General features: G+C 49.2%; 1 protein-coding gene across 2 annotated transcripts in view; it reads left to right on the top strand.

Annotated features, from left to right (window-relative positions):
• Positions 1–27,390, top strand: part of lama5 (laminin, alpha 5) — a 71,473-nt gene that overhangs the window by 37,726 nt on the left and 6,357 nt on the right. The window contains exons 19-71 of one of the 2 annotated variants that reach the window (XM_040022844.1): positions 120–172; positions 362–467; positions 535–634; positions 865–1,021; positions 1,958–2,087; positions 2,198–2,331; positions 2,535–2,638; positions 2,769–2,922; positions 2,994–3,157; positions 3,257–3,365; positions 3,442–3,738; positions 3,944–4,070; positions 4,594–4,733; positions 4,853–4,968; positions 5,058–5,266; positions 5,525–5,726; positions 6,713–6,857; positions 6,999–7,139; positions 7,330–7,491; positions 7,976–8,083; positions 8,213–8,296; positions 8,518–8,748; positions 8,850–8,963; positions 9,051–9,181; positions 9,452–9,532; positions 9,926–10,140; positions 10,227–10,327; positions 10,725–10,908; positions 11,336–11,476; positions 11,553–11,704; positions 11,789–11,899; positions 12,298–12,409; positions 12,495–12,668; positions 15,747–15,943; positions 16,023–16,142; positions 16,752–16,906; positions 16,976–17,105; positions 17,191–17,293; positions 17,375–17,488; positions 17,600–17,782; positions 18,660–18,802; positions 19,817–19,996; positions 20,142–20,281; positions 20,394–20,538; positions 20,755–20,888; positions 23,198–23,357; positions 24,340–24,474; positions 24,598–24,737; positions 25,950–26,082; positions 26,225–26,368; positions 26,515–26,645; positions 26,730–26,891; positions 27,022–27,148. In XM_040022844.1, the coding sequence (XP_039878778.1) occupies positions 120–172; positions 362–467; positions 535–634; positions 865–1,021; positions 1,958–2,087; positions 2,198–2,331; positions 2,535–2,638; positions 2,769–2,922; positions 2,994–3,157; positions 3,257–3,365; positions 3,442–3,738; positions 3,944–4,070; positions 4,594–4,733; positions 4,853–4,968; positions 5,058–5,266; positions 5,525–5,726; positions 6,713–6,857; positions 6,999–7,139; positions 7,330–7,491; positions 7,976–8,083; positions 8,213–8,296; positions 8,518–8,748; positions 8,850–8,963; positions 9,051–9,181; positions 9,452–9,532; positions 9,926–10,140; positions 10,227–10,327; positions 10,725–10,908; positions 11,336–11,476; positions 11,553–11,704; positions 11,789–11,899; positions 12,298–12,409; positions 12,495–12,668; positions 15,747–15,943; positions 16,023–16,142; positions 16,752–16,906; positions 16,976–17,105; positions 17,191–17,293; positions 17,375–17,488; positions 17,600–17,782; positions 18,660–18,802; positions 19,817–19,996; positions 20,142–20,281; positions 20,394–20,538; positions 20,755–20,888; positions 23,198–23,357; positions 24,340–24,474; positions 24,598–24,737; positions 25,950–26,082; positions 26,225–26,368; positions 26,515–26,645; positions 26,730–26,891; positions 27,022–27,148 (7,565 nt within the window). Of the gene's footprint in view, positions 1–119; positions 173–361; positions 468–534; positions 635–864; positions 1,022–1,548; positions 1,688–1,957; positions 2,088–2,197; positions 2,332–2,534; positions 2,639–2,768; positions 2,923–2,993; positions 3,158–3,256; positions 3,366–3,441; positions 3,739–3,943; positions 4,071–4,593; positions 4,734–4,852; positions 4,969–5,057; positions 5,267–5,524; positions 5,727–6,712; positions 6,858–6,998; positions 7,140–7,329; positions 7,492–7,975; positions 8,084–8,212; positions 8,297–8,517; positions 8,749–8,849; positions 8,964–9,050; positions 9,182–9,451; positions 9,533–9,925; positions 10,141–10,226; positions 10,328–10,724; positions 10,909–11,335; positions 11,477–11,552; positions 11,705–11,788; positions 11,900–12,297; positions 12,410–12,494; positions 12,669–15,746; positions 15,944–16,022; positions 16,143–16,751; positions 16,907–16,975; positions 17,106–17,190; positions 17,294–17,374; positions 17,489–17,599; positions 17,783–18,659; positions 18,803–19,816; positions 19,997–20,141; positions 20,282–20,393; positions 20,539–20,754; positions 20,889–23,197; positions 23,358–24,339; positions 24,475–24,597; positions 24,738–25,949; positions 26,083–26,224; positions 26,369–26,514; positions 26,646–26,729; positions 26,892–27,021; positions 27,149–27,390 lie in introns of both variants that reach the window. The other variant, XM_040022843.1, reaches the window with a different exon arrangement.

Genomic DNA, 27,390 nt, shown 5'->3' with positions numbered 1-27,390 from the left:
TGTTTGCACAAGTGATTGTTGGTTCTCACAAGTATGGTAGAATGCAGATTTCGGTCCTCACAAAGATAGCTAGACAGGAACACACACACACAGAGTAACCTGAGGTTGTTTCTCTGCAGACTGTGAGTGTAACGTGGCGGGGACGGTGAGCGCCGTGGCCGAGTGTGCTCAGGTGAGTCAGCTGACCTCAGGTAACCTGTGGTGTTAGTGAATGTTTGTTCACTGATTGGTCGGTGAGCGGTTGCAGGAGGTCGCTGCCTGTTTGGGTTTTTTTTTCCTGTATTCGTTCCCTTTCTCTAATGAAGTCCTGGCTGCTGCTGTTGTCATGCTAATGGTTGAGATGGTTTGTTGGTGTGTGCAGGAGAGCGGTCAGTGCCACTGTAAGCCCAACGTCTGCAGCGGAACCTGCTCCACCTGCAAAGATGGCTTCTTCAACCTGCAGGAGCGCGACTACTTTGGCTGCCGGGGTGAGCGGTGCTCTGAGCACTCAGGTACAGGTGTGCTGTTTCAGCTGTTAACCTGTTGTTTTTTCAGGGTGTCAGTGTGACATCGGTGGCGCCGTGGGTCCTTCGTGCGGCGAGAGGAGCGGCCACTGTCGCTGCAGACCCAGCGTGGAGGGGCCAAAGTGTAACCTGTGAGTTCAGCACACCTCAGACAGATTTCAGGAAGTTTAACTGCAGTGAAGCTAAGTTAGGACTCCATTTCCCATAGTTCTAGTCTCCTGTAACAGACAGATGTGGTTAAATGTAGAGATGTCTGTCGTTGCCTCGGGTCGTCACGGCCTGAGTTTCTGTAGTTCTTCAGTCCGTGTTTCATCCCAGCATGCCTGTGCGTTTCACTTCATTGAACTTCCTGTGCCGGCAGACCTCGTCCGGATCACTACTTCCCCGACCTCCATCACCTGAAGTTTGAGATTGAGGAGGGAAGCATGCTGGACGGCCGGCCGGTGAGATTCGGCTACAACCCCCAAGAGTTCCCCAACTTCAGCTGGAGAGGTTATGCTCAGATGTCCCCAATTCAGGTAGGACCATAACCTTTGACCTTTTCTGTTGGCCACACCCCTAATGGTGCAAACTCGATTGTAGAGAAGATTATCCACCAAACACTGACTCAGTGCTGCCTCTGCTGGACGGCAGAGGAACAGCCAACACATATGAGCTGTAGGATGTTTTTCATCCTTATTGGAAGGATGTGATTGACGTTGTTTACAATAATGTGTGAGTGTGTGCAGTTATTGTGTAATTATGTTACTGTGGCCCAGCTGCATGTTGTCGGGACATGTCTCTGTCGCAGGACTGCGTCTCAGCTCTTGCATGCATTTCAAATGTTTGCTTCCTGTCCCGTGTGAGCGTAGCAGACAGACTGTATTATGTCGCTTTGTCCTGGTTTCTGTGTCGGTGTTTTCTGTCGTCTCTGCCTCCTTTACTCAGCGTCTCTTTTGCTCTTCCTTCTCCTGCCCCTCGTCTTCCTCCTTCTCTTTCCTCCTCTCTGTGCGCCTCCTCTGATCCTCTACTTTGCTCCTCGTCCTGCTCTCTGCTCCCTCGGTAGTCGAAGGTGTTGGTGTCGGTGTCGGTCGACTCTCCGGACGTCTTCTTTGTGGTGCTGCATTATGTTAACCGGCGAGGTTCGGATGTTTGGGGCCGGATGACGGTCGTGGAGGACGGCCGGAGCCACCACTGCGGGAACTGTAAGTGCTGGGAGGGGACTCTGTGTTTCCATGGCAGCGCAGGAATCAGGAGAGGTGGGAAGTCTTCTTATTCTCTCTCGATTTCCTCGCGACGCTTCGGTCTCTGCGCTTCGGCTGCGTTTGGCTGCTGGTGGTGGCGGCGCCGTGTCTTTCCTCAGGGCCACAGATCAGTGCAGGTTTCAGGGATTTGAGGACAAATGTTGATCTTGTCTGCCCTCCAACCTCCCTCTCTCCTCCCTCCTGTCCTCTGTTTGGACAATGTCCTCGTAGACCGCGGTGAGGCTTCAGGTTTATATGAGCGAGGCAGACGTCTATCTGACTCGTTTCATCCTCAGATACATGAGCTCTGAGGGCGCCACCACCAAGGGTAAAATAACAGCCTATCAGGGCAGCCGCAGAGGTAGGTTCTCCACCAATCACATGAAAGTATCAGTAGAAGTTGAGTAGCAGAGCAGCAGAGGGGAGGAATGCGTGTTGTGCTCATTCCTAATGTCTCGGTTTGTGTCCAAGGCTCCGAACAGTCCAAGCCGATCGTCTTCGCTCCCAGCGTGGAGCCGACCTTCGTCAACGTTCCCTTTGTGGAGCCCTTCGTGCTGAACCCGGGAACCTGGACCGTGGTGATCGAGGCGGAGGGAGTCCTGCTGGTGAGATGCAAACACGTGCAAGTACACAGGTGGTGACAAATCATGGCTCAGCTGTTTGTAATTCTGAGAATGAGGCTGTGTAAGCTGCTGCTGCACACCTGTAAACCACTTTGCAACCCACCGCCACCCCAGTGAGGAGGCCTCCGTGCTGCTCCCCTCACCACGTGTGCACAGGGAATGACTTTTGCTCCTCTATCCTGCAGGATTACCTGGTGCTGTTGCCCAGCGCCTACTATGAAGCTCCCATCCTGCAGATCAGAGTGAGCGAGCCCTGCACCTACAGCCCCGCCCCCGACGCCAGCCAGAAGTAAATACGCTCACGTCATTCATCTTTTGTTAGTGGTTCTGTAGCGTCGTGTTTACACACATCCCTGGCTCGAGCCCGGAGGGAGGAGCAGATGTTTAGATGCGTTGATGTGTGTGTCTCTCTCTCTCAGCTGTCTGCTCTACAAGTACCTGTCTCTGGACTCCTTCCCCTCCATCTCGGGCAACGATGCCAGCTGCCGCAACGACAACCACCTGCCCCGCCCCTGCCCGACCGAGAAGGTTTCCCCGCGTCACCCCGGCATGGCCGTCTGCAGCGGTTTGGATGTAAGACAGCCGTGAAATGTGTCCACAGGTGAAACGTGCAGGTTAAACTAACGTCTTCGGTTTCTGCGCAGATCAGCGTCGAGCTGCGAGGGCGCCTCTCGTCTCCGGGCGACTACGTCCTGGTCCTCGAGTATTCCAGCGAAGAAGAGCTTCCTCAGACGCTGTCCGTCACTGTCAACGTGCCGGGAGCGAGAACGCACCGACACCGAGTCACCTTGCTGCAGTGCAGATACAGGTAAGCTGCAAGGCTCCTCCCCCCACTACAGAGAAGGACGTGTTTGAAAGCGCGCTGCCTCATGTAAAGTCATTTAAATGTGTGTGCGTGCGTGTGTAGCTTCCTGTGTCGAGTCGTGGCCGTCGACGAGCAGAACAGAGTGGCAGTCTTCTCCCTCCCCTCAGACGCAGAGATCCAGCTGACCGCTGACCGAGCCACCTTCTTCCTGGTGAGAGTCACTCTCGCATCACATGATCGGTCACCTGATCAGCTCGATCCTAACGAGTGTTGCACATGTGTTTCAGCACAAAGTGTACCTGGTGCCCAGACAGCAGTTCAGCATGGAGCACGTAGCCCCACGCGTCCACTGCATCGGCACGCACGGACACTTCTCACCTGACAGCTCCTCCTGCGTCCCCTCACGCTTCCTGACCCCGTCAGACTCTCTGTTCCTGAAGGAGGGCCAGAGCTCCTCCACCCTGCAGGAGCCCGCCTCCCCTGCTGCTGCGCCTCCTCTGAGAGAGGAGCCAGACTGGATGGGATTGGAGAGACCGCCGTTCGGAGCGGAAAACACCGACCACGTCCGGCTGGACTCGCTGCAGGTACTGATGGTGATGGGGCGTGTTGTTGGGGGGTGTTTAGTTTAGATATGCGTGACGTCGCACACGGTCCGTTTTTATCTCAGGTGAAACATAACGGAGTTACAGAACCCGACTGAGACGTGCACACATTTTAAAGGATCGATAAAAATCCCACGAATGTGTCTGACACCGTAATCATTCCTCTCCCATCGCCTCCTTTACCCAGAATGCAGTGATGTACTCTGCCCGGGTCCACGCCCTCGGCCGCTACGTTTTCATCCTCCACTACCACCAGCCTCTGCACCCCACCTACCCCGTACAGGTCTTCATTAACGGGGGGCGGATCTGGCAGGGTAAGGACACAGTCTGATCCTGGATCTGCCGCATCACCGTCAGTGACGACAAGCTAGTCAGGTTATTCTCACCACAGACTGTATATAAAAGATGGACGTAAACCTGTGGCTGGAGTTTGAGGCTCAGTTTTCAAAGCTGTAATGAAACATGTTCAGACTGCATGTGCATCACACACACAGCGATACCTGCTAATCAGTAACATCCAATCAAAATCATGAATCTCACTGTGCATCAAAACTGGAGCTCCGCCCTGTTATTGGTCACATGATGTCACTAAAAATGCTCCTGAAGGCTCCAACAGCACAAACAGGCCCAGAGGTCAGGTGAAGCTAGCAGACAGCTAGCAGCTACAGCCACCTGTCAGTAACAGAGGCCACGCCCCCAATAATGCAAACTTTTAGGCTTAAAATCATTTAGAAGCCTGTGGGACTGACTCACTGCTGCCCCTGCTGGGCATCAGAGGAACTGCAGCTTCTGGTGCTGGGGGCTGATGATTGGCTCTATTTTGTTCCTGTTCCTCAGGACACGTCAACGCCTCGTTCTGTCCTCACGCTTACGGCTGCCGTGACGTCCTGGTGTCGGAGAATCAGATCATTCTGGATGTGACGGACCACGAGCTACTCGTCACGGTGCAGATACCTGCGGGGAAGACGCTGTGGCTGGTCAGTGTCGCTGCTCTGCATCACAGCTACGCTTGATGCTGCAGAATGACGTTCAGGGATAGTTTTTTCCTTTGAGGTGGAGATGAGGCAGCAGCTGACGTTCTTCCTCGTGTCTGCAGGATTACCTGCTGGTTGTTCCTGAGTCGAGCTACAGCTCCAGCTACCTGAGCGAGGAGCCGCTGGACAAATCCTACGACTTCATCAGACTCTGCGGTCAAAACAGCTTCTACATCAGGTGAGCGTGTGAGCGGGTGAAGATGCTGGGCAGTAGTTTAGCGTGTTAGCGTCATCCTCACAGGTGTGAACTCTTCCTCTCTCCCGCAGTCCCTCCTCCTCGCCGTTCTGCCTCAGCTCGGCCATATCTCTGTCAGCCTTCGTCAACAACGGCGCGCTGCCCTGTGCCTGCCACGAAGTCGGAGCTGAGAGCGACACCTGCGAACGCTTTGGCGGTCAGTGTCGCTGCAGGCCCAACGTGATTGGACGAGACTGCTCCACGTGTGCCACGGGTTACTGGGGATTCCCCAACTGCAGACGTGAGTGTTCGCCTGAACAGATCATTCACCATCTCACCTTTCCTGTATTTTCAAGTCGTCTTTAAGCAGAAAAACGGAACAACTGAAATGTGCAGACGAGTGTAAGGCTGGGCGATGAAACGCTGCAGGGACTGCGTCCGAGATTCACACTTATTTATTCATAAAACTTTTATTTTGCTGTGAAGAAGGCGCGTGGGGTTTTTCCTGTCTCGCTCCCCTGTGTTCCCGCTCTCACTCACCTTCCCGTGTCACCTGCAGCCTGTAACTGCGGTTCGAGGTTGTGCGAGCCGGTGACGGGTGACTGCATCTGCCCGCCGAGGACCGTCCTCCCAGAATGCACCGAGTGCGAGCCTCAGACGTTTGGCTGCCACCCGCTGGTGGGCTGCGAGGTCTGCAACTGCTCTCACGCTGGCATCATCGCGCCCGATGTGAGCTGCGACACGCTCAGTGGGCAGTGCAGGTAAGACGAACAGGAAGCGACCTCAGGACAAAGAGGGGTTGTGTGTGTTTGTCTCCCTCCGGTGGCTGTGTGCTCTCTGAAGCTGCCAGGTTTAAACTTTCCGACTGCCTGATCCTCTGCAACATTTCTTTGTGAAGTTTCTATAATTTTACAAACTCCCTGAGGTTTTTTTGGATAGCTCAATTTCAGATTGATACCTCTCTCGTGTCCGTTATGCAAGTTTTCACCACCAGGGGGCAGATCAACTATGTTGCTGCCATCTCATGTGCAATATCTCAGTCTTTCCTTGTTCTGTGCAACATTTTGGTCTCAGTGGAATTACCATCCCCACCCCAAATGAGCATAGCCCCTCCACTCTTATTTATTTATTTAATATATTATATAACTGCCCTTGTATACAGCCCCACAATGTTTCTGTTTCAGTGTTTCTACGCATACACCATGTATATAGTTTACTCACATATATCTATACATGGATTTTGCTTTTTTTTTCCTCGTTGTATATTGTTTTCTTTACTTTTGCATCTTTGTGGTTCACTGTGCAAGAAACCGCACAATGACAATAAAAAGCTCTATAAAGTTTATTTTGTTTATAACCTCATTTCTCTTCCGCCTCCTTTCCTAAGGCTGCCATCACACATGAGAACAGCTTCTTAATGATCTAATGTAATCAAGCTCACGCTGACCCAGTGCACCACCTTGTGGTGAACAGTGTTATTACCCTAAACTGCAGCTGTAGGTGTCTTTCCTCACTTCTCACACACACATGTCAGGTATTCATTACACTTACTGTAAACCTCACAATAACCTAACTGTGACCATGACACAAAAAATGTCCTCAAACTTGTGGAGACGGATATTTTGGTCCCCACAAGGCTGGTAAACTTCCAAGTTTTGATCCCCACAAAGATGTGAGTACATGCTCACACACACAGAGGTCAAAGGTTATAGAAGCTGAGATTCGGCACGACGTTTTCTGTTTCCAGATGTCAGAACAACATCGTCGGACGTCAGTGCGACCGCTGTGCCCCCGGTTTCTACGGTTACCCCAACTGCAGACCATGTGACTGCAACGAGGCGGGGGCCGAGGAGGAAGTGTGTGACCCGTCCACAGGACAGTGTCTCTGCAAGGTTTGCACTCATGTACACAAACGCACAAACGTACACGAGTCTGTCATGTTTGTGTGTCTGACATTGCTGTGTGTGCGTGTGTGTGTGTGTGTGTGTGTGTGTGTGTGTGTGTGTGTGTGTGTGTGTGTGTTCCCCCTGCAGGAGAACGTCCAGGGTCCTCGCTGTGATCAGTGCAGAGATGGTACGTTCCACTTGGACCCGACCAACCCAAAAGGATGCACCAGCTGTTTCTGCTTCGGAGCCACCGGCCGCTGCCACAGCTCCAGCATGAGGCGCACCGAGGTGCTCGTCTACATCCCATAATATGCTTGTTTTGTTAAACACAACCTGATGTTTGTGGTAGTTTTTCTGCAGCGAGCTGATCCTGACTCGAGCTCACAGAGTTTCAGAAAGCTGCTGAATGCTGTGACGTTTCCACATCCTCACTGATTTACTGACTTTGAGCCTCACAGCAGCCGCGTCGTCTCTGCAGGTCATGGACATGGAGGGCTGGGTGCTGCTGGGAGCCGACAGGCAGGAAGTCCCCGTAATCGTGTATCCAGATCAGGACCTGGTAGAGGCCGACATCACCGACGTGCCCGATGTTTATCAGGAGCTGTACTGGCACGCTCCGAACACTTACCTGGGAGACAAGGTGAGTTATTCCAGTTAAAGATCAGTCAGGTGCTGTAAGAAACAGGCGGGTCGTTGGAGTCTGAACACGCCTTTATCTGATGGATCTGTGTGCACTCAGAGAGGATGAGGGTGAAGATGAGCCAGCAGTGAGTCTGAGCCGTCTCCAGGTGCAGATCTGTTTTTAAAGCTTACGGCCTCACAGAGTCCCAGAATCCCTCGCTCTGTTACAGACACGTCCCACACAGCCGACCAAAGGCTCAGACGGAGATCAGCAGCTTTCATGTGTGAAAGCGTCACCCTTTATTCTGACGGTTAAATCCCCCGCTGTTACGCTCCAACGACCGGCTTCAGATGGCAGCCTGCTGCAACCTGCATGCGCGCAGCAGACGTGCAGGTTTTATCTGTCGCAGATAAACTGCAGGCCGCGCTTTGTGTTTCATCAGCCTGTACGCTGCGTGGTGCTCTGTTTGTGTCTGAGCTTTGATCTGCTCCTGTCTGCACAGGTCTCCTCCTACGGAGGCTATCTCAGGTACCGTCTGCACACGCAGACCATGAGAGGAGACGTGCTGCCTCTGCCCGCCGAGGCCCCGAAACCCGACATCATCCTCAAGGTGCAAAGCACGCACACACACGTGCACACACACGTGCACACACAGACACACACACCTGTGCCCTCTCATATGTAGCGTTAGCTGTGTGTTAGCATGCTGACAGCTTTACTTCCTGTTTCTGTTGTCCAGGGTAACCAGATGACCCTGGTGTTCATGGAGAGAGAATACTCGTCCCCTGAGGAGCCTCACCTGGGCATCGTCCACATCGTTGAGGTAACGTCACCTGCGCATTCTTCTGTGATATTAGAAAGCTGTTGACTCCTGACCCCATGAGAGGCCTCAGGAAGCCGTTTTAGAGGTTCCCTGTAAACACTTGTGCAGCGTAAGCTCTGGTCAGCTAGTCCACCTGTACCTGTCACTCAGCTGATGTCAGAACGTGACCTCACAGCGGAGCCGATGACGATGTTTTCTCCGTGTCCTTCCTGTGCTTACAGGGAAGTTTCCGTCACTTTCGGACCGGTAACCCGGTGTCCCGAGAGGAGCTGATGATGGTTCTGGTCGGGCTGGAGTCTCTGCAGATCCGAGCCCTGCACTCCCAGTCAGCCCAGTCCGTGTCGCTGCGTGGCGCCGTGCTAGAGGGTGCAGAGAGCCTGCCTGTTGGACGCCACGCCAACAATGTGGAAATCTGCATGTGTCCCGCCAACTACCTGGGAGACTCGTGCCAGGTGAGGGACGGGGTTTGGATCTGGGTTTGTTGGGGTGGTGACTCGCAGAGAGGAGGCGGTGATGGCGGATGAAGGTTAAAGGTCGTGATGTGTGTGTGCAGAGATGTGCTCCGGGGTACTACAGAGACACCATCGGCCTGTTCCTGGGGAAGTGTGTTCCCTGTAGCTGTAACGGACACTCGGACCAGTGTTTGGACGGATCTGGGATCTGTGTGGTGAGGAGCTCGGATTGCACGCTGCCTCCTGACGTCCTCTCGCTCTGATGTCACGGATCTCTAACCATTCTTGTCTCTGTCCGTCAGAACTGCCGGCACAACACGGCCGGCGACCACTGTGAGACGTGCCAGGGGGGGTTCCTCGGTAACAACAGCGTGGATGGTCAGGCCGTGACGTGCTCCAGCTGCCCCTGCCCGCTGAGAGCGCCATCCAACAAGTCAGTACCTCCACTCCCTATGCCTCAGCCCATTCCTGTATGTTTGTTGGGAATACTGGGAATTTAGCATGAATTTAAGGTTCAATGATTCAGCCGCATTTAGTGTTTAGTCATCAGTAAATATGGAAGCTGAAAATGTTAAAGGCCCCACATTGCTGCCCTGAGGAACGCCACAAGTAACATTTCCTGTTTTTCAAACTAAGAGTCTCCCACGTGCTTTGATGCTGTCCTGATTTGTAGTTTTTCACTCTTCTTCCTTCCTGTCTGTAGTTTTGCGGAGGGCTGCGTGCAGAGAGGTGACAGCATGCAGTGTCGCTGTATGCCCGGCTACGCCGGACCGAACTGCGAAAGGTAAACGAGTGGAGCCGCGCTCCAGACGTCCGTACTAAACATGCTCCTCACAGTGAGGTCAGCGGGCGACCTCGTCTCCAAATACTCAGGGTTCAGGAGCTCCACCCATGTAAGAGGGCCAATCAGAAAGAATGTTGGTCTGCAGGGGGAGGAGCTTAAACAGCCTGTTTCAGACAGAGGATGAAGTGAGGGCTGATGGTGCTGAAATCACCCTGAAACGTTCTCAGTCATTAATAAATCAAATAAAAATTAATAATTTTATGAAATGAATGATAAAAGTTAAATATACAAACTAATGATGCTGGTAGGAAGGAAAACGCCACACGCTGTGTATCCGTCATAATCATCAGGTATTTCAGTTAAAAATGCTTCACCTGTCGGCCTCTCTCACAGGTGTGCCCCAGGTTTCTACGGCAACCCGGTGGTTCTGGGCAGCCGGTGTCAGACGTGCGATTGCAGCGGGAACTCGGACCCCAACATGCTGTTCACCGACTGCCACCCGCTGACGGGACACTGCCTCAGCTGCATGCACAACACGGCCGGGCCGCGCTGCGAGAGCTGTGCCCCCGGTTACTACGGCGACGCCATTAACGCCAAAAACTGCACCCGTGAGTTCGGCGTCCCGCGGTCACGTGATCAGGTTTGGCAGTGCAGGCTGCAGGTGGATTCAGCGTGTGTGTGCTTTCTAATGCAGAGTGCGACTGCTCTCCGTGTGGAACCGAGTCATGTGACCCGCACAGCGGACAGTGCCGCTGCAAGCCCGGAGTCACCGGGCCGCTCTGCGATCGCTGCGAGGTGAGAGCGCTCTCTGAGGTCACATCACCACAACATCTGTCATTTAAACACGGCCGCCATGTTGGAAGTGGTCTAGAGCCGCACGAGGAGTCGACAGTGATCCACGCGGCGGCGCCATCTTTAGAACATATGAATGTAGCTCAGACTGTCACAGAGTGATGACAGAAAGAGGTCTGTGAATACTTTTTAAAAACATACATACAACGGAAACTCGTTTTTCTAAATGAGTCACAAAAAAACGAGCCGTATAAGAGGAGAAACGGCGTGCTGGGTCAGGTGATTCATGATGTAACGAGGTCAGAGGTCAGTCCTGCGGTTGGTGACGTGTTTGCTCAGTTTCAGAACACGTATGTTATTCTAAAATGCTCATTCAGATTATTGTTACTCCTCCTCTCAGGATGGCTCGTTTGGCTTCGACTCGTGCTCCGGCTGCCGTAAGTGTGACTGTGACTCCGCTGCGGCGCTCGTCCAGCCGTGTGACCCTCAGAGCGGTCGGTGCGCCTGCAGGCCTGGAGTGAGCGACTCGAGCTGCCGGCAGTGCGCTCCTGGATTCTGGGACTACGGACCCAACGGCTGCAAGAGTGAGGAAACACAAACATCATCACACCTCACAAAAGAGGGGTTGGCGGGAAGGTTGGCGGGAAGGTTGGCGGGGAGGTTGGCGGTCCGATCCCCGCCTGCTCCAGTCTGGTTGCCAAATATCCTTGGGTGTGATACTGACCCCAAGCTGCTCTCTGAAGCCTCCCTGTGCATGTGACTGTTAGAAAGCAAGAGCTCAGGTAGATTAGCACAGGAACATCTACTGCGTGACACACACACAGATACCTGCTAACACCATGCCGCCATGTTATTGGTCAGATGATGTCATTAAAGGCTCTGACGGCCTTTAATGACATCATCTGACCAATAACAGATGATGTCTGTCAGTGTGAGGCAGCTGCGGCGGCCTGATCAGTCACAGCGCTGCATGTTGGTGTGTTTAACCTGAAGCCCCTCCCTCACCTGCAGAGTGTGACTGCAGAGGAGGACACTGCGACCCGCGCACAGGAGAGTGTCGCTGTCCCGACGGGATGACGGGCCGACAGTGTGACGTCTGTTTGCAGAGGTACAGCGTCCCGACGGAGGACCGGCACGGCGTCCACTGCGAGCGTGAGTCTCACACACTCAGAGGCTCTTTGCAGCGTTTATAATCCGGTGAAGCTCAGCGTGTGTGTTTTTCTCTCAGTGTGCGACAGCTGCGTCGTCGTGCTGCTGGAGGATCTGGAGAGGCTCGACGACGACTTCCTGTTGGCGTCGGCTCGGCTGAGGAGCCTGAACGCCAGCTCCGTGGCCCGGGCTCAGCTGCAGAGCCTCGACAAGTCCATGGAGGACGCCGCTGTGAGTTCACGCACAAGCACACACCTGAGGCTGCGAGCACCGTGCTGCAGGGGCACTAATCAAACTCACTTTCCCATGATTCAGCGGGCCATTGAGGACTACAACAACACACTGCAAGACAGCCTGAGTCGCACCGACATGCTGGAGGCAGAAATCAGCACCATCAGTGAGGACATCGACGAGCTGCAGAACAAAGTGAGGAGCGCACACACACACACACACAGACACACACACACACACGATTGTTCTGATGGTCCAGATCCACACTTTGGGAGCGCCTCCTGTAAAGGCCCGCTCTCCTCTGAGCTTTAATCCTGAGCCAGGGCAGCGAGGAGGGCGGGGTCTGCTGTGTCTCCGGTGGTGCATTCACGGGTGATCGGAAAAACCTGACTTCATGATGCAGACCTGTCACCGGGCCGTAGGCTAACGCTAACATCCCAGACTCACGGCGACGATTCCTCGACGCCAGTTCGATTTCCGTTTGTTCAAACTTCTGTCGACGTTTTACAGGCAGCAGGAAGAAGAGCACACAGGTTTGTATCACACGTGCGTCATTAACACACATAAAATCTGACAGCTGTCTTTTTTTCCAGACGTCGGCGATGACCAGCCGGGTCGGCGAGCTGCACAGTGGCACAAACAGAACGTACCGGCGGGCCGAGGATGTGTTGTCCCTCCTCAGGAACGTGAGCGCCAATATAAACGGTACAGCGCGAGAACCGAGTTTCAAATCTGAAGACCTGACAGGAGGCAGAGCGATGCTTGGACCCTTGTGCTTGTGTGTCCGCAGAACTTCTGCTGAGGTCGAACAGTTCTTCGCTAAACGAGACAGAGGCAGAGGAGGATGGCGAGGAGAGGGAGAGGAAGATGAGGGAGGTGCAGGCCATGCTGAGGGAGATGAGGCACAGGAGCTGCACGGGTCAGAAGAAGATGGCCGACAAAGAGAAGGCAGAGGCTGAGAAACGTAAGTTTATTCATTTTAATGAGCTGTGATGAGCACGCTCAGTCTAACCCACAGACCGATCTGACGAGAGAGACGACCTTCAAAGTAAAACAGGAAATAAACAAGTAGGGCTGCACGATTAATCGTTAGAAAATCGCGATCTCGATTCATACTTATGTGCGATCTCATTTCCATATGACAACGATTTAAAAAAAAAAAAAAAAAAAAGACGACGACGATTGTACCGCATTTTGATCCGGGACGTAATCTGCATGAAAACAAGCGCTCACTCTTCCTGCTCAACAAATGACAAGGGCGGAGCCTTATACCACGTGATACAGAAGCTGTGCCGTGTGATGCTAAAATTAGCAGGGAAAAAACAACGGAGAGCACGTCAGGGATGACAAGAAAGTGACAGGAGAAAATCTGTCCCGGTCAACCACCCAAACATCAATAACGGGAACCTCATACAGCGCTTCCCTATACCCGTCGAACTCCCGCAGGCACAAAGAAATTACGGAGGCTATCACTTATCACCTGACCAAAGATATGGCTCCCATCAACACTGTGCAAAACCAGGGATTTAGGAGAATGATCAACACCCTAGACAAACGCTACACAGTGCCGTCCCGCAACTATTTTTCTATTGTTGCACTACCTGCTCTATACACGCAGCGTCGAGCAACGGTGGAGACGGAATTTCAAGCAGTGCAACATTTTGTGGCACCGACAAAACGTGAGACATTTATTGTTTTTATGTTTATTTATTGTTTTTATGTTCAGTCTCAACTGTTACGAAGTTGATGTGCAGTTAATAAGTGCAATAAATATTTATACTGGAAAAGAGAATCGTGAGAGAATCGTGATTCTCATTTTATGCAAAATCGTGCAGCCCTATAAACAAGAGAACTAATACAGAACCTGGGCCCTACTTCAGGAAGCCGGTTTAGAAAACTCAGAGTGAAAAACGATACTCAGGGTTGAGTAACCCCGAACTGTCCAACTCGGAATATTCGGTTTCAGAAAGGCTGATAACAAGTAGTTCAATCAACGCGGAGTTGCTTTAACCCCAAGTTAAGCGCGCGCACGTGGATACATAAAGCCCTGATTAGTGGAGCACAGCGAGTCACCATGGAGACGGAGGGAAAGAAGGCGCGGTCAATGTATTTTACAGCGCTTGACGCCAAAATTCTGATGGCAGTATAGGGCTTTGGAGCGTGATGTCACGGGGGTGGGCGATAACATGCAAATTTTGCGGAAAAAAAGTAACAAAGCCTCAGCTGCAAAAGAAGGGGAGCATGCATGACAAAACATAGCCGACAGAGTCAATGCGTGAGTGTTAATGTAAACATTGATCTAGGGATTTCCACCCATTTAACACGTTATTTTATTATATTTTATTTTGTATTTTATACATTTGATTTTGTGATGTGATGTGAGCGCAGGTGCAACCCAACAGGCCCCAAACGTTCCTGGCAGCAAGTAAAAATCAAATATAAAAATATAGTCCAAACAGGTAAGGTGTAATTGTATTATGGGCCATAGTGCTTGGTCTGTTTGTCCGATGTAAATCAATTGCAGTTAGAGGCTACATTAATTTCCTCTCTGTAAGCACTTATTGAAATTATCTGAGCACATTACAAGTACATATTTGCTTACTCTGTGTGCTCAAATGTGACCCGTTATAGCCAACAGAAAAAAAAAGCGGAGGCCCGAAGAACAGGTGGGGGTCCTCCACCACCACCACTCACAGAGGCTGAGCAGTTGGCTTCCACATTTGTGATAATGTTGGCAGCATCACATATGATCTTCACAGTGCAGAGAACACAAATTAGCATCCATTACTATAATGAAATAATTTGTTAGTTTGAAATGCTACAGGGAACTATGTACCTGTACATTAATGCTGTGGAAAGACTTCCTGTTCACATAGTCTCCTTCATTTACTGAAGGAGCAATGATTGGAATGTGAGTGCCATCTATACAGCCAATCACGCCTGGGAACCGTGAAAATAAATGTAAAATTTAAATAGTAGTTCAAATATCACCACATCATGTATTAAGTTTCGTTCATCCTGATACCTGCAGTTTTGTGGAATCCCTTTTTGATAAATCTTGTGGGTCTATGACCGGGGAACACCACAGACGAGTACAGGAGACGTTTCAGTGCAACTGTAACATTCCTGACTGCCCGACAGACGGTAGCCTTGGAAACGTGCTCAGCGTCACCAATATTATACAGAAAGCTCCCATTTGCAAAAAAAACGAAGTGCAATACAAATAATATGTACAGAACTGAGAGGATGTCCGCGATGTGTCACATGAGCAGTATTAGGCCTGAGGATGTTATTCAAATAAATTATAGATTGTGCTGAAAAACGGTAACGTTCACACAGAAAATCATCAGGAAATGATAAAATGTCCGAACGCGCTCTAATCACTCTCTCCCGGCGGAGAGCTCTGCGGAGAATTTGGGCTTCAACATCTACTGGCTCTTCAAGGAAGGGGCACGCCATGTCTGACACTTCCTACAGTCAGGTTTCCGACAAAGAGGCGGAGAAGGTCAGGGTTAGTTGAAGCTAACCTGCTAGGGGGCAGGTTAGCTTCACAGAGTGTGTCGTCATAGTAACTCACTCAGAATTAATCTAAACTCGCTTTGTGAAACCGAAAACCCAGAGTTTTCGTTAACTCAGGGTATACTTACTCAGAGTTTGCACTAAACCGGCTTCCTGAAATAGGGCCCAGGACATTAACACAGGAAGAGACCGAACTGACCCAAACTCTGCATGAAGCAGAACTCGCAGAACGGGATGAAACACTTGACAGTGTCAGGAGGAACCAGACGCGCTCTGAGAAGACATGAACATCAGATCAGGGTCACAGATGACGAGTTCAACTTCCAGCAGCTTGTCGGACCTGTGAACCAGCTCACACCTGCCCGAGAACGAGGGATGAAGTATCTGCTGTAACATCTGGATGTTTGATGGTTTTATTAAATGTCTCTGACTCGCTGCTGATGTCACTTCAGCGTTTAAAAGCTAATGAGCAGGTTTGTGTTTGAGCTGACAGGACGCCCGTCTGTGTCTTGTGTTCTCGTAGTGTTGGATCGGGTCAGCAGGCAGCTGGTGGACCGTCAGGAGGAAAACGACAATCTAACTCGATCCATCAGTGACCGTCTCTCCCGCCTCCACGCTGACACGATGGACCTCCGAGACGCCCTGAATGAGGCCGTGAACAACACGGCGAGAGCTGCCGAGATCAACAACGCCAACGAGAAAAGCCTGAACGACCACAACGTAAGAGCAGCAGAGGAAGGAACATGGAGAACGTGGAGAACACCAAGTGATGACTAACCGCTGTCTGTCTGTCTGTCAGAGGAGGGTGGTGGACCTGCAGATGAAGTCAACCGAGGTGAGAAAACAGCTGAACGTGTCTGCAGATCACCTTCATCAAGTCAACAACGACGTGTGGTCCATGGTGCAGAACTCCAAAGAGGTTTGAATGTCACACATTAAACTTGTCTGTGTGTGCATGCGTCACAGATTTACAGGGGCCGCTTCATCTTCAGCACAGCCGTGATTCAGCCCTCAAAGTGTTCTCAGTCTGCCGGAATCTACATCCTAACTACTAACAGTGCTAACAGTGCTAACAGTACTAACAGTGCTAAAACCTGCTAACAGCGCTAACACCTGCTAACAGTGCTAACACCTGCTAACAGTGCTAACACCTGCTAACACCTGCTAAGTACTAACAGTGCTAAAACCTGCTAACAGTGCTAACACCTGCTAACAGTGCTAACACCTGCTAACACCTGCTAACAGTACTAACAGTGCTAAAACCTGCTAACAGCGCTAACACCTGCTAACAGTGCTAACACCTGCTAACAGTGCTAACACCTGCTAACACCTGCTAACAGTGCTAACACCTACTAATGGTGAACCATGGCTGGTTACAGCTCACAGATCTGAGGCTGGAGCTCGGACTGTTTCGTTGTTCTGGCAGGCTCAGAATCAGAATTCTTGTTGAAGATCAAAAACTTTCTTCTTTAGGTCTTTATCTCCCCTTGACCAGGCTACGTCCCCTTCAGCTCTTTCTCTCCCTCAGGAGTACGAGCACCTTGCAGCTCAGTTGGATGGCGCCCGGATGCTGCTGGCCCAAAAGGTTCAGAATTTGTCTCAGACTAACTCTAAAATCCCGCTGGTGGAGAAGGCGGAGAAGCACGCTGAGCTGCTCGGCGCCCTGGCCATGAACCTGTCCAGGTAGGTGTACGACATTTAGTTCTTGTGCTTCATGAAACCAAACCAAAAGCTGTGTGCACCTGTCTGCAGTTTGATCGCAGAAACAAAGAAGGACGGATTCATAGACGTAACGCAGTCGTACAACAAGATCGTCGTCAGCATCGAGCAGGCCGAGGAGGCCGCCAAGATGGCCAGCGAGGCTACCAACAGCACATTAGAGGTAAAAAAAAAACCCAAAATCACAAGTTTGTCCTTTGAGGTGACTTTAAAAACCGAAACTGAAAGTGTGTTGGTCTTGTTTTCAGAGCGTGAAGGGCCAGAACCTCGGTCAGAAGGCGGAGTCTCTGAAGAACCACAGCATGGATCTGAAGGATGAAGTGGAGAAGCTGAATGATGACCTGAACACCAGTAAGCCCAGTTTGGATTGCAGAGATTCATAAAGGAACCCTTTCATCTTCAGTTTGCATCACCTTCGTTTTTCTGCTGCAGCTCTGAGGCCACGACTGGAAGATGCTCAGCGCCGGCTCCAGGACGCAAAAACCAAACAGGTTCAACTGACCGAGGACCTGGAGGCGCTCCAGAGCAACCTCAACGCCACCAAAAGTACGACTGTTTAAAACACGTTGCGCTTACACAATTTGGGTATTTAAGGTTTCCCACGTGACTCCTCACTGCTCACGGCTTCCTGTCGTCTTCTTCTTCTGTGCTGCTCAGACATCAGTGCACAGGTCAACGAAGCCAGGCAAACAGCGGCTAAGGCAAACAGGACGGCCACCGGCATCAACGACACCCTGCGTCCGATCAAAGAGAAGCTGGATGAATGGCAGCACACTTACGGAGACGCCAACGCCACGAGCGAGGACATCAACACCGCCCTGATGGACGCCAACAACACCGGTGAGTGATAAACGCTCGCTGCCATGCGCTGTGGGGATGGTCGAAAGATTTCAGACCCGAGCACAGGCAGACGCAGAAACTGAGGTCAAAGTGAGATTAAATCCTGATAAATCAAAACAATCGATCCAAAATCCGACTGATCACAGAGATTCCAAACAGCTGGAGCGAGCCAGAGACAGTAAATACAAATGGCAAAAGGAAGCAGATCCAAATACAAAGCATGAGTCTTTCAAAATAAAACAGGAAGCAACCAAACACAGAGATAATGTTTGAGCATATGAAAAGCTAAGAAAAATTCGGGACTGAACCAACGAAGACCCAACATACTCAAACAATCAAACGAAGAACTAACATTATATAAAATAATAAGACGGACGAATTCCACAAACGTCTGAACTGTCCAGAGCACGACTCACCTGAATGTCTTTGAATTTCAGGACTTTAGGGAGAAATGAGCAGTTTGAAAGAAATGATGAATTATTTAATTTGATTTTATGTATATAACACCAAATTACAGGAACAGTTCAAAGGTGCCACCTGCCACAACTGTTTGGGGGTTATTTATGAGCTCCACCAAAATAAAAGCATGTCAAACTGAAAACTGCGACTAATGACAGACATCTAATATTCAGGAACCAGAAATGAAACTCGTCTCTAATCATTCATCAGGTCGCTGAGCCCTCCAAAGGTTAGGCTGTGGTTCTGTTTGAGCTGCACATCTCAGATTGTAATTTTTAAAATTGAGTGTCAGACATTAATTTTGTTTGCCTTTGAAAGGTGTTCCAACCAGGTAAAAAGGCCTGGATGTTACCTGAACACTCACTGTAGGGGGCGCTGGTGAGACATGAGCTGTAAATGTCTGTCTGTCTGTCTGCAGTGCACAGGCTGGGTGAAGCTATTCCTGAACTCTTGAAGAGGCTGGGCGACCTGCAGAATTACTCTGTTCAGATGCCAAACATCTCCGAGAACATCAACCGCATCCGACAGCTCATAGAGCAGGCGCGCAATACTGCCAACAAGGTACACCCACAGACTGTGTAAAAAGATGGACAGAACCAAATATGTGGCCATATTTGGATGCTATTGCTAGCTAGCTTGGTTATCACAGATACCTGCTCATAGTGCTGAGTTGGGCGCTGTGTTAGTGCAGTGACCTCACAGCAGCCGTGTATTGGTCACATGATGTCATTAAACATGCTCCGAAAGACTCCAACACGGTCCAGAGGTCCAGTTTAGCCTAGCCGACAGCTAGCAGCTACAGCCACCTGTGTCAGCACCCACCTGTCTATAGAGGCCAAACAGTTTGTGTATGAGGCTGTAAACATGTTTATTTCGAATGTAAAATTTTGACATGGGAATGACTCACTGCTGCCTCTGCTGGACGTCAGAGGAACTGCAGGTTTTGATTAGATTTTTCAGTCCTGGAGGTCAGTGCTAGGTGTTTCCATCAGAGGTTCTTATCACAATCAGATTACTTTATTAATCCCTAAGGAAATTACGTCATTCTAATAGTCTTTTATCGTCATTGTACATGTACAGCTAAATTGTGGGTCCTAATAAAATATAAATCATAGACAACAGAGAAATATACACAAAATCATACACAGACACATTGGAGAACAAAATACTGGCAAAGTGATCGGAGGCAGTGGAAAGGACCGAGTGTGAGTGGGCTGAGGGATAAGGGTTACTCAGACCATGGCTCAGATTGGTGAGGTCGGTGTGTAGGGGTGGGGTGTGGGGGCGGGGCCAGTGTTTGTTAACAGTCTGATTGGCTGTGGGGTAGGAAGCTGTTAGTGAGTCTGGAGGTGTGGGAGACTGAGGAGTGGGAGAAGGCCAGCAGCGGGACACGGAGGAAGTACAGCCGCTGCTCGACCTTCGTTACCAGGGCGATGGTGTTGTGGGTCCAGGTGAGATCAGTGGAGATGTGGGTTCCCAGAAACCTGAAGGTGGAGACGGATTCCATTTATACTGAGAGGGGAGCGGACCTGTCCTGACGTCCATTACGAGTTCTTTTCCTCCTTCCCCATCCAGGTGAGCGTATCCATGAAGTTTAATGGGAGATCAGGCGTTCAGGTGCGTACGCCGCCTAACCTGGCTGACCTGGCTGCTTACACATCCATGAAGCTCCACATCAAGCTGCCGGACGCAGTGCGGACGCGGCGACAGGATGCTTCCAACAGTCAGTTTGTGTTTTACCTCGGCAACAAGAACGTAAGTGTGAGGACAGATTGGACTTCATGTCGCTCGTCAAGTCTGTCAGTCCTCATCGGGGTGTGTCTTTATTAACTGGGATAAATTTAGGACTCGTGAACATCGGAGGTGTCGTGTATTTTAAATCTGTGTTTGGGGTTTGCAGCCGGGTCAGGAGTTCCTGGGCATGGCGTTGGTGGGGAAACGGCTGCACTGGTACTTTAACGTTGGAGGAGAAACTGCAGTTGTGAAGATGAAAAACGACATCCAGTCCAAAGGAAGATTCAGCACCGTCTTGCTGGAGAGGTGAAGCGCACGATGTAACACAACACGGTGTCATTCGATTAAACATGAATGTTTATGCTAGCTGTGTGCAGGAGTTGTAGCATTGATCTGCTCCCGGTGTTGGTGCGCGTAGGATGCTGCAGCACGGTCTGATGTCCGTATCTGTGGACACCTCAACCAGCAAATACTCTGAGAAGGCTGAAGGAGATCAGGGGCTCCTCAAACTCTCGGCCAATGACACAGTCTTCTATGTGGGAGGATATCCGAATACTTTCACAGTACGTACTGGAAGAGCTGTAAACCCACCAGTTACAGAGCGTTTCCGCATGTTACGCTTATTTTAGTCAGTACAATAAAACTGAGCAGGTGGAGCCAGAGTGTGAATAACTGAGAACGCCTGTGTTGGTACGCAGGCTCGTTGATGTTTACACATTAGTGCCTTGACCACAGGAATAATGAAGAGTTTCCACTTTCTCTGGTGTTTTTGTCTTTAGCCACCTGAAGTGCTCGCCCTGCCCAACTTTAAGGGCTGCATTGAGCTGGACTATCTGAACGAGGAGGTGATCAGTCTCTACAGCTTTGTGGACGTCTTCAATCTCAACACCACGGTGGACATACCGTGTGCCAGGTCCGTCTGCTGTTCGTGCATCTCATTTCAGTATCATTGTGTAAATGCAAACGTTTGTGTTCTTTCTGTTGAATTTAAGCTTATAGCTGAACACTGACGCTCACAGCAAGGGCGTAGATTTGGTTTTGGCGTTGGTGGGGACGGATGATTCAACCACCGAACCCTGCCCTGTTTCTTTTTTTTTTTCCTTTTTGTTTTTGCTTCTTAATAAAAAGAGGAGAAATATACTTGCCTACATATGCTATTCTACGTGCTTTTAAACCATTTAAAATCACAATTCATATTTGAATTATTAAACAAATGACTAAGTATTTCAGGCTTTAGTTTACTTCAGCCATAATCCATATAAATCAGGTATCATACAAAAATAAAAATAGCTTCAAATAAAAGAACAATAAAAGAATATGACGTTAAGGACTTAACAGCATTACTTCAGTTACACCAACATCTCTGACACATCAGCACTAAGGGAACACTGAGTGACCTGCTGGGTTTATGTCCATAAAACTACTCGTCTAAGATTAACACAGAGTAACAGATCTCTCAGCAACATTATGCAACATTTTAGGCACTATTGCCCCGATCAGATCAGTGAGCTGGGATTTTCTATTCTAAGCATGAGCTACTGTTACAGCAACTGACATTAATACTACTGGTGTCCCACACAACAACTCAACGTCCACTATGTGAGGGAGCCAAACACAGGCCTGCTCCTCTCACTAACTGAGATAAACTGCTGGCATGTTGGTTTTACATCTATACTGTCCAGTCTGTCCTGGTGGACGTACAGCAGCATTGTTTAATCTCATTCGAGTCATTGTTGACCTTAGCCATGGTTTTAGTCTTCTGAGAGCACTGAAGCTTCTTTCATCCTCAGTACCTGCGTTTTATCCTCAGATTTAATTTTTATTCTGTGCGTGATGTGTCTCACCTTTGGCCCTGGCTCCTCCCCTCTGACTGCACTAGGACATATTGCCACCTGATAAAATAACACATTGATTCGTGCCATATAAAAAGTGAGACGTGTCAATTCAGATTCTTTGTCAAACATACACTAATGAATCAATTTACATCAGCAGCCTGACAGATGTCATGATAATAAATACTAGTTAATCTACAGTCACCTGTGACCTCGCCTCTCCACCTCTGAGCTACAACATGGCAGAGCTGCCTCTGTCACCTGATGAACAACAGTGAGACATTCCACATACATGCAGTCACACATGTGCTTCAAATACAGTCATGAACCAACAGATCATCATCCAGTTTCACCTGTGATCTTGTGTCACCATTGCTCTGAGCTTTGTGTTGGTTCTTCTGTCACCTGACAAACAGGACAAACATGACAACAAGAATAAAATGTGCAGCTGCTTCAGTGTTTCTGTCACTTTGTGCAGATCTTGACTCGTCAGTAATGTTTGTAGGCTGAGTGCATTTTAAAACTGTGCAAAATGCACTACAATGTGGAATATTTGCAAAATCCTGACTACCTCATGATATTTTGTCTCAAACATTAACCCCTATGAATATGTCAGTGCCATTAGGATGAAATTATTGTGTCACCAACATTTAACGTTAGACATATAATTCTAACAGCCTCTGTAAACTAATATCCTGGCTGCTCGAGGCTGCCGTTTTCTCTGACAGTTTCAATCAAAATTAGAAATGCTGCTCTGAGACTGAGAGAACTAATAGTGCTGCCTGCTGTGCAGTTAGTTTCCCAAACACGTTATTCATGGTTACATACAGTTTCAGACTGATGTGGGCCAAAGCCTAGCACAGCCTGTAACGTTATTGTGACACATTTTATGAGTGAACTTGGCTTTAAGTGACTCACAGGTTTCTTTGAAAAACACTTTCTTATATCCAGCTTCTTCCTCCTTGCTGCCGTCCTCCTCTCCTCCTCGCAGCGCAGGTTTGCCTCTGCTAAAACTGAACAGAGCTCCCTGAAAGGCTCAGCCAATCACATTGGCCATAATTGTCACATGACGTAGGACTCCAGTAGAGGACGTAATTTAACTCTTTCTGCTCTGCTGGGTGAATGAGAAGCTGACAGATCGTTTTTTCTTTCTATCGGGTTTGATTTTCTTTACTCGAAGAGATCAAATTATTGGTGGGGACACGTCCCTTCCGTCCATGCCAAATCTACGCCCTTGGCTCACAGACGAGTGGATGAACGTTCATCACTTATTAAATGATGACTTTACAAAAAAAGAAAGTTTTCATCATTTTCTTATTTTCTGAGATACTCTGGTGTGTTTCAACTCCTAACTTTGTCTCTTAAATATGTGTGTGTGTTTAACAAACAGGACAAGAGCCACCTCTGAGCCCTATGTCAGTGATGGAGCGTACTTTGATGGGACCGGCTATGCAAAGTTTAATTTTTCTCAGTCAGGAAAGGGTTACTCCGTGCAACAGGAAATCAAACTGCTGTCGCAGAACGGGATCCTGCTGATGATGCAGAATGAGGTAACGCTGCTTATACGCTCACAGACCCTCAGAGGGCTGCTCACCTGTCCTTGTAAGCCCCGCCCCTATTATAATGAAAGAAGATGCTAGTTGCACTTCCTTATTCACAGCAGTGGGTGCTCTTTACACACAATCCCCTACAGTTCATAGCAAAAATGCTGAAGGCCGTAACACAGAATAGAATAGAATAGAATGGGTTTATCGTCATTGTACCTACAATGACATGACAGTGTTCCTCCTGTAAGAACTAAAGAGAACAGTACATATACATATTTACATACACCAAACAAACAGATCACATGCACAGCATAAAGACAGTTCACAGAGTAATCAGGTGACCTTGCTACGCCCACATGACTTATTATCAGGCTTTATTGACCATGGAGTCCAGTCGGTGCGTGCAGCACACAAAGCTGCCTCATTTCCACACTCGTGTTCTGGGTTATCTTCTAATAACCTGACATATTGGATTCACATTTGCAGGTTTTGCACTTCTTCCCTGGTCATCATCACTTCTGTTATTCTCTGTTTGTTGTGGTGACACTCGTGCAAATACAGAGCCGTCAGAAGAAGCTTGAGTTACTTTTTATACAGGGTAACTGGAAGAATGAACTTTTCTACTCAAGCACTCAGAGCGCTTTATACAACAGGCCCGAGCTGCAAAAGTGCAGATGTCCTGTCCTTCTACTGAAGTACAGGTACTCGTGTATAAAAATACACTGATTCAACTTCTTTACTCAAATACAGTAAAGAAGTATTTGTACTTCATTAGCTCTGAACAAGCCTCATGCGCAGCAGCACTTTAACATTCAGGCTCTGATAGCTGCACCATAGCAGCCAACCTTCCCGTTAGTGGAAGGGTCGACCTCCTGGACCGGGGTCATGGCCATCAAATGTCCGGCTCTGGTTCCCACTGTACTTATTACACACATATCTGTATATTTTCCTCTGTAACTGGATTTCTTTTCTGTCTGCTGTGCAGCAAAATCAGTTTGTGTGTGTGGCGGTGCTTCGTGGCCAGGTCAAGCTCTTCTATAATATTAACGGTTCTCTGGTGGACGTCGAGCCCGTGGCTCCGCCTGAGCTCTTGCAGATGAGCAACGGCGAGCCCAAAAGTGTGAGTCCCTCTGCGTGGTTTTTCATGTTCCTACTTTGAAAACATGCTGATCACTCTGATTGCTCCTTTTAGTGGTCAGTATTGTGTACTTGTTTGTGACGTGCTGCATTTTTTCCCATATAGCTGTTTCTCATCATCTGGAATGAACTACTTATGGTGAGGAACAACCAAAACGATGCCATCAGGACTAACATAAAAGGCATCCCTCAATTTGACAACAGCTGTTACCTGGGTGGAGTGCCAGAGGACAAGATGCCTGAGATGTACGTGCACTAAGTTTCTTATTGCTCCATTTCTAAGCTAACGTTAGCGAGTCTGGAACTGCATGAGTGGAAAAGAGGCACAGGGGCAGGGCTAAAGGGGGCATCTGGGGTGGCACAGGCCCTACTGACATTTGTATGTTGCCCCCTAGAATTGTTGTCATGTCAATGATTAAAGATTGGAGCGGAGGATGGGTAAATCTAACTCCTGTTTTTTAACATTATAAATGAAATATACAATATGAAAAATGTAATAAAGGCTTTTGAATTAAAACAAATGGGCAGCACGGTGGCACGGCGGTTAGCTCTGTTGCCGCACAGCAAGAAGGTCCTGAGTTCAATTCCACCATCAGGCCGGGGTCTTTCTGTGTGGAGTTTGCATGTTCTCCCCGTGTTTGTGTGGGTTCCCTCCGGGTACTCCGGCTTCCTCCCACCGTCCAAAGACATGCATCTTGTGGGGATAGGTTAATTGGATAATCCAAATTGCCACTAGGTGTGAATGTGAGTGCGAATGGTTGTCTGTCCCTGTGTGTTGGCCCTGCGACAGACTGGTGACCTGTCCAGGGTGTACCCCGCCTCTCACCCTATGACAGCTGGGATAGGCTCCAGCGCCCCCCGCGACTTACTTACTTATTCCACTTATTTACTATTTACTCTATTGAACATTCGCTGTCCCATTTGACAGTAAACCCGAGCCTTGTTCCAAGGAAGCCGCTGAGAGTAGCTCTAATAATTCATCTCATTACCTCGCCACTAAGTCTTGTGCTTTGGGGCTGTCTCATATGTTTTAATGCATGTTTATGTCGACAGGAGGCCTGTGAACTTTCAAACTGTGCCTTTGTTTAGCTTATTTTCCAGATTTGCACGAGTCCTGTTATTACTGCCCTTCGTAATGTCTTGGGACTTTTCTTTTGATTTAATTTGAAGTCTTCTGGGTTTGCTGGTCTCACTGAGTACTGTCCAGGCAGCTACAGAGATTTTAAGCATAAAGATGCTGATAGTTACTTGGTCAGCATCAGACAGCAGATTTAGGTTAGCAGCTAGCTGGTAAAAGTAGTATTTTAAATAGTGGACACAAACCTGTAGGAAGTGTTTTCTAACGTGATTTAACATGTTGTGAACTTCTAGTTTCTAATTGGATTAAAATTCAAAGTTATTATCAGGGATGTGGTCTGGGTCACTAACACTGAGTTCATTGTGTTTGTCTCCCCTCAGGTTAAAGGACAAGTTTTCTAAGACGGGCTCTGTGAAGGCCTGTATCAGGAACGTGAAGGAAAAACAACAGCATATCAGCCTGAAGAATGTGGAGACCTATGGGGTCAGCTTTGGCTGCCATGACAAACTGCTGGTAGGAGGACACACTGAACCCATCAGCGTGTAACAAAAAGGAGTGAATGCAGGTTTTTCATGGTGTGTGTGTGTGTGTGTGTGTGTGTGTGTGTGTGTGTGTGTGTGTGTGTGTGTGTGCGTGCGTGTGTGTGTGCGTGCAGTTGGCTCGTGAAGGTTATTTCCCAGGTCAGAGCTACCTGAACTTTAATGTGATGGATGCTTCTAGTATCATGAACAACTTCTTTGCCGGCCTTGGCTTCAGAACTGAGACGACCGATGGACTCATGTTCTTCCACAAAAACCAGGTCAGAGGAAACCCTCAACCACTTCCTGTTGACCGTTGCCTCTCAGCTGTCTGTTTCCCGTATTCTTCTTCTGTCCTGATCTGTTGGATCTATGATGTGCTGACTTCTTCCTTGTTTCAAACTCTTGTGATTTTCTGTGGCCACAGGAGGACGTCTGTCAGGTGTTTTTGCAGAAAGGCCACATTGTGGTGCAAGCTGGCAACAAGGCGATTAAAACGCAGAAGACGTACAACGATGACATCAGTCATTATGTCACCATATACAACAATGTGACCGGGTAGGATGGCAGCGGTTACATTTTCCTCGCATCCACAGGAAGCAGCGTTCCGAGTGTCGTTTGACCTCTCTGCTCGTTTCTCAGGATACGTCTGTACGTGGATGACGTGCTGGAGACATCGACTCAGACCACAGTGAACCCAACAATGAAAACTGTCTTGTCCACAATGGGAAACACCTTCCTGGGAGGAATGCCCGAAGGCCCGAACAACCTGGTTGGATGCATTACTAATGTTTTCATCGAGAGGTTAGTTAAAAATGACTTTCATGAGCCGCCTTCATAGATTGACTCATCAGCCTGTGTGAAATGACTGAAACGATTAAAGCTGTTGTGTGAGTTCAGCTTGGATTGTAATGTGTTTGTTTGCCATCTGCAGGGAAACGCAGGAGGTTCTGGACCTGCTGAAAGCCTCCAACAATGTAGATGTTTCTATGAAGTGTCCTGCTGCTAAACAGCCTCAGCAGATCATTGCTGCTCAACCAAAACAGAGCAACAAGCGCAAGGTACACACAGCAACAAGTGAAGGTACACACACAGCAACAAGTGAAGGTACACACACAGCAACAAGTGAAGGTACACACACAGCAACAAGTGAAGGTACACACAACAGCAAGTGAAGGTACACACACAGCAACAAGTGAAGGTACACACACAACAACAAGTGAAGGTACACACAACAGCAAGTGAAGGTACACACACAGCAGCAAGTGAAGGTACACACACAGCAACAAGTGAAGGTACACAC

Source organism: Simochromis diagramma, unplaced genomic scaffold (genome assembly GCF_900408965.1).
Source record: "Simochromis diagramma unplaced genomic scaffold, fSimDia1.1 OVJJ01000308.1, whole genome shotgun sequence".
Taxonomy (NCBI): Eukaryota; Metazoa; Chordata; class Actinopteri; order Cichliformes; family Cichlidae; genus Simochromis; species Simochromis diagramma.
This window is presented reverse-complemented; position numbering and strand designations above follow the sequence as displayed.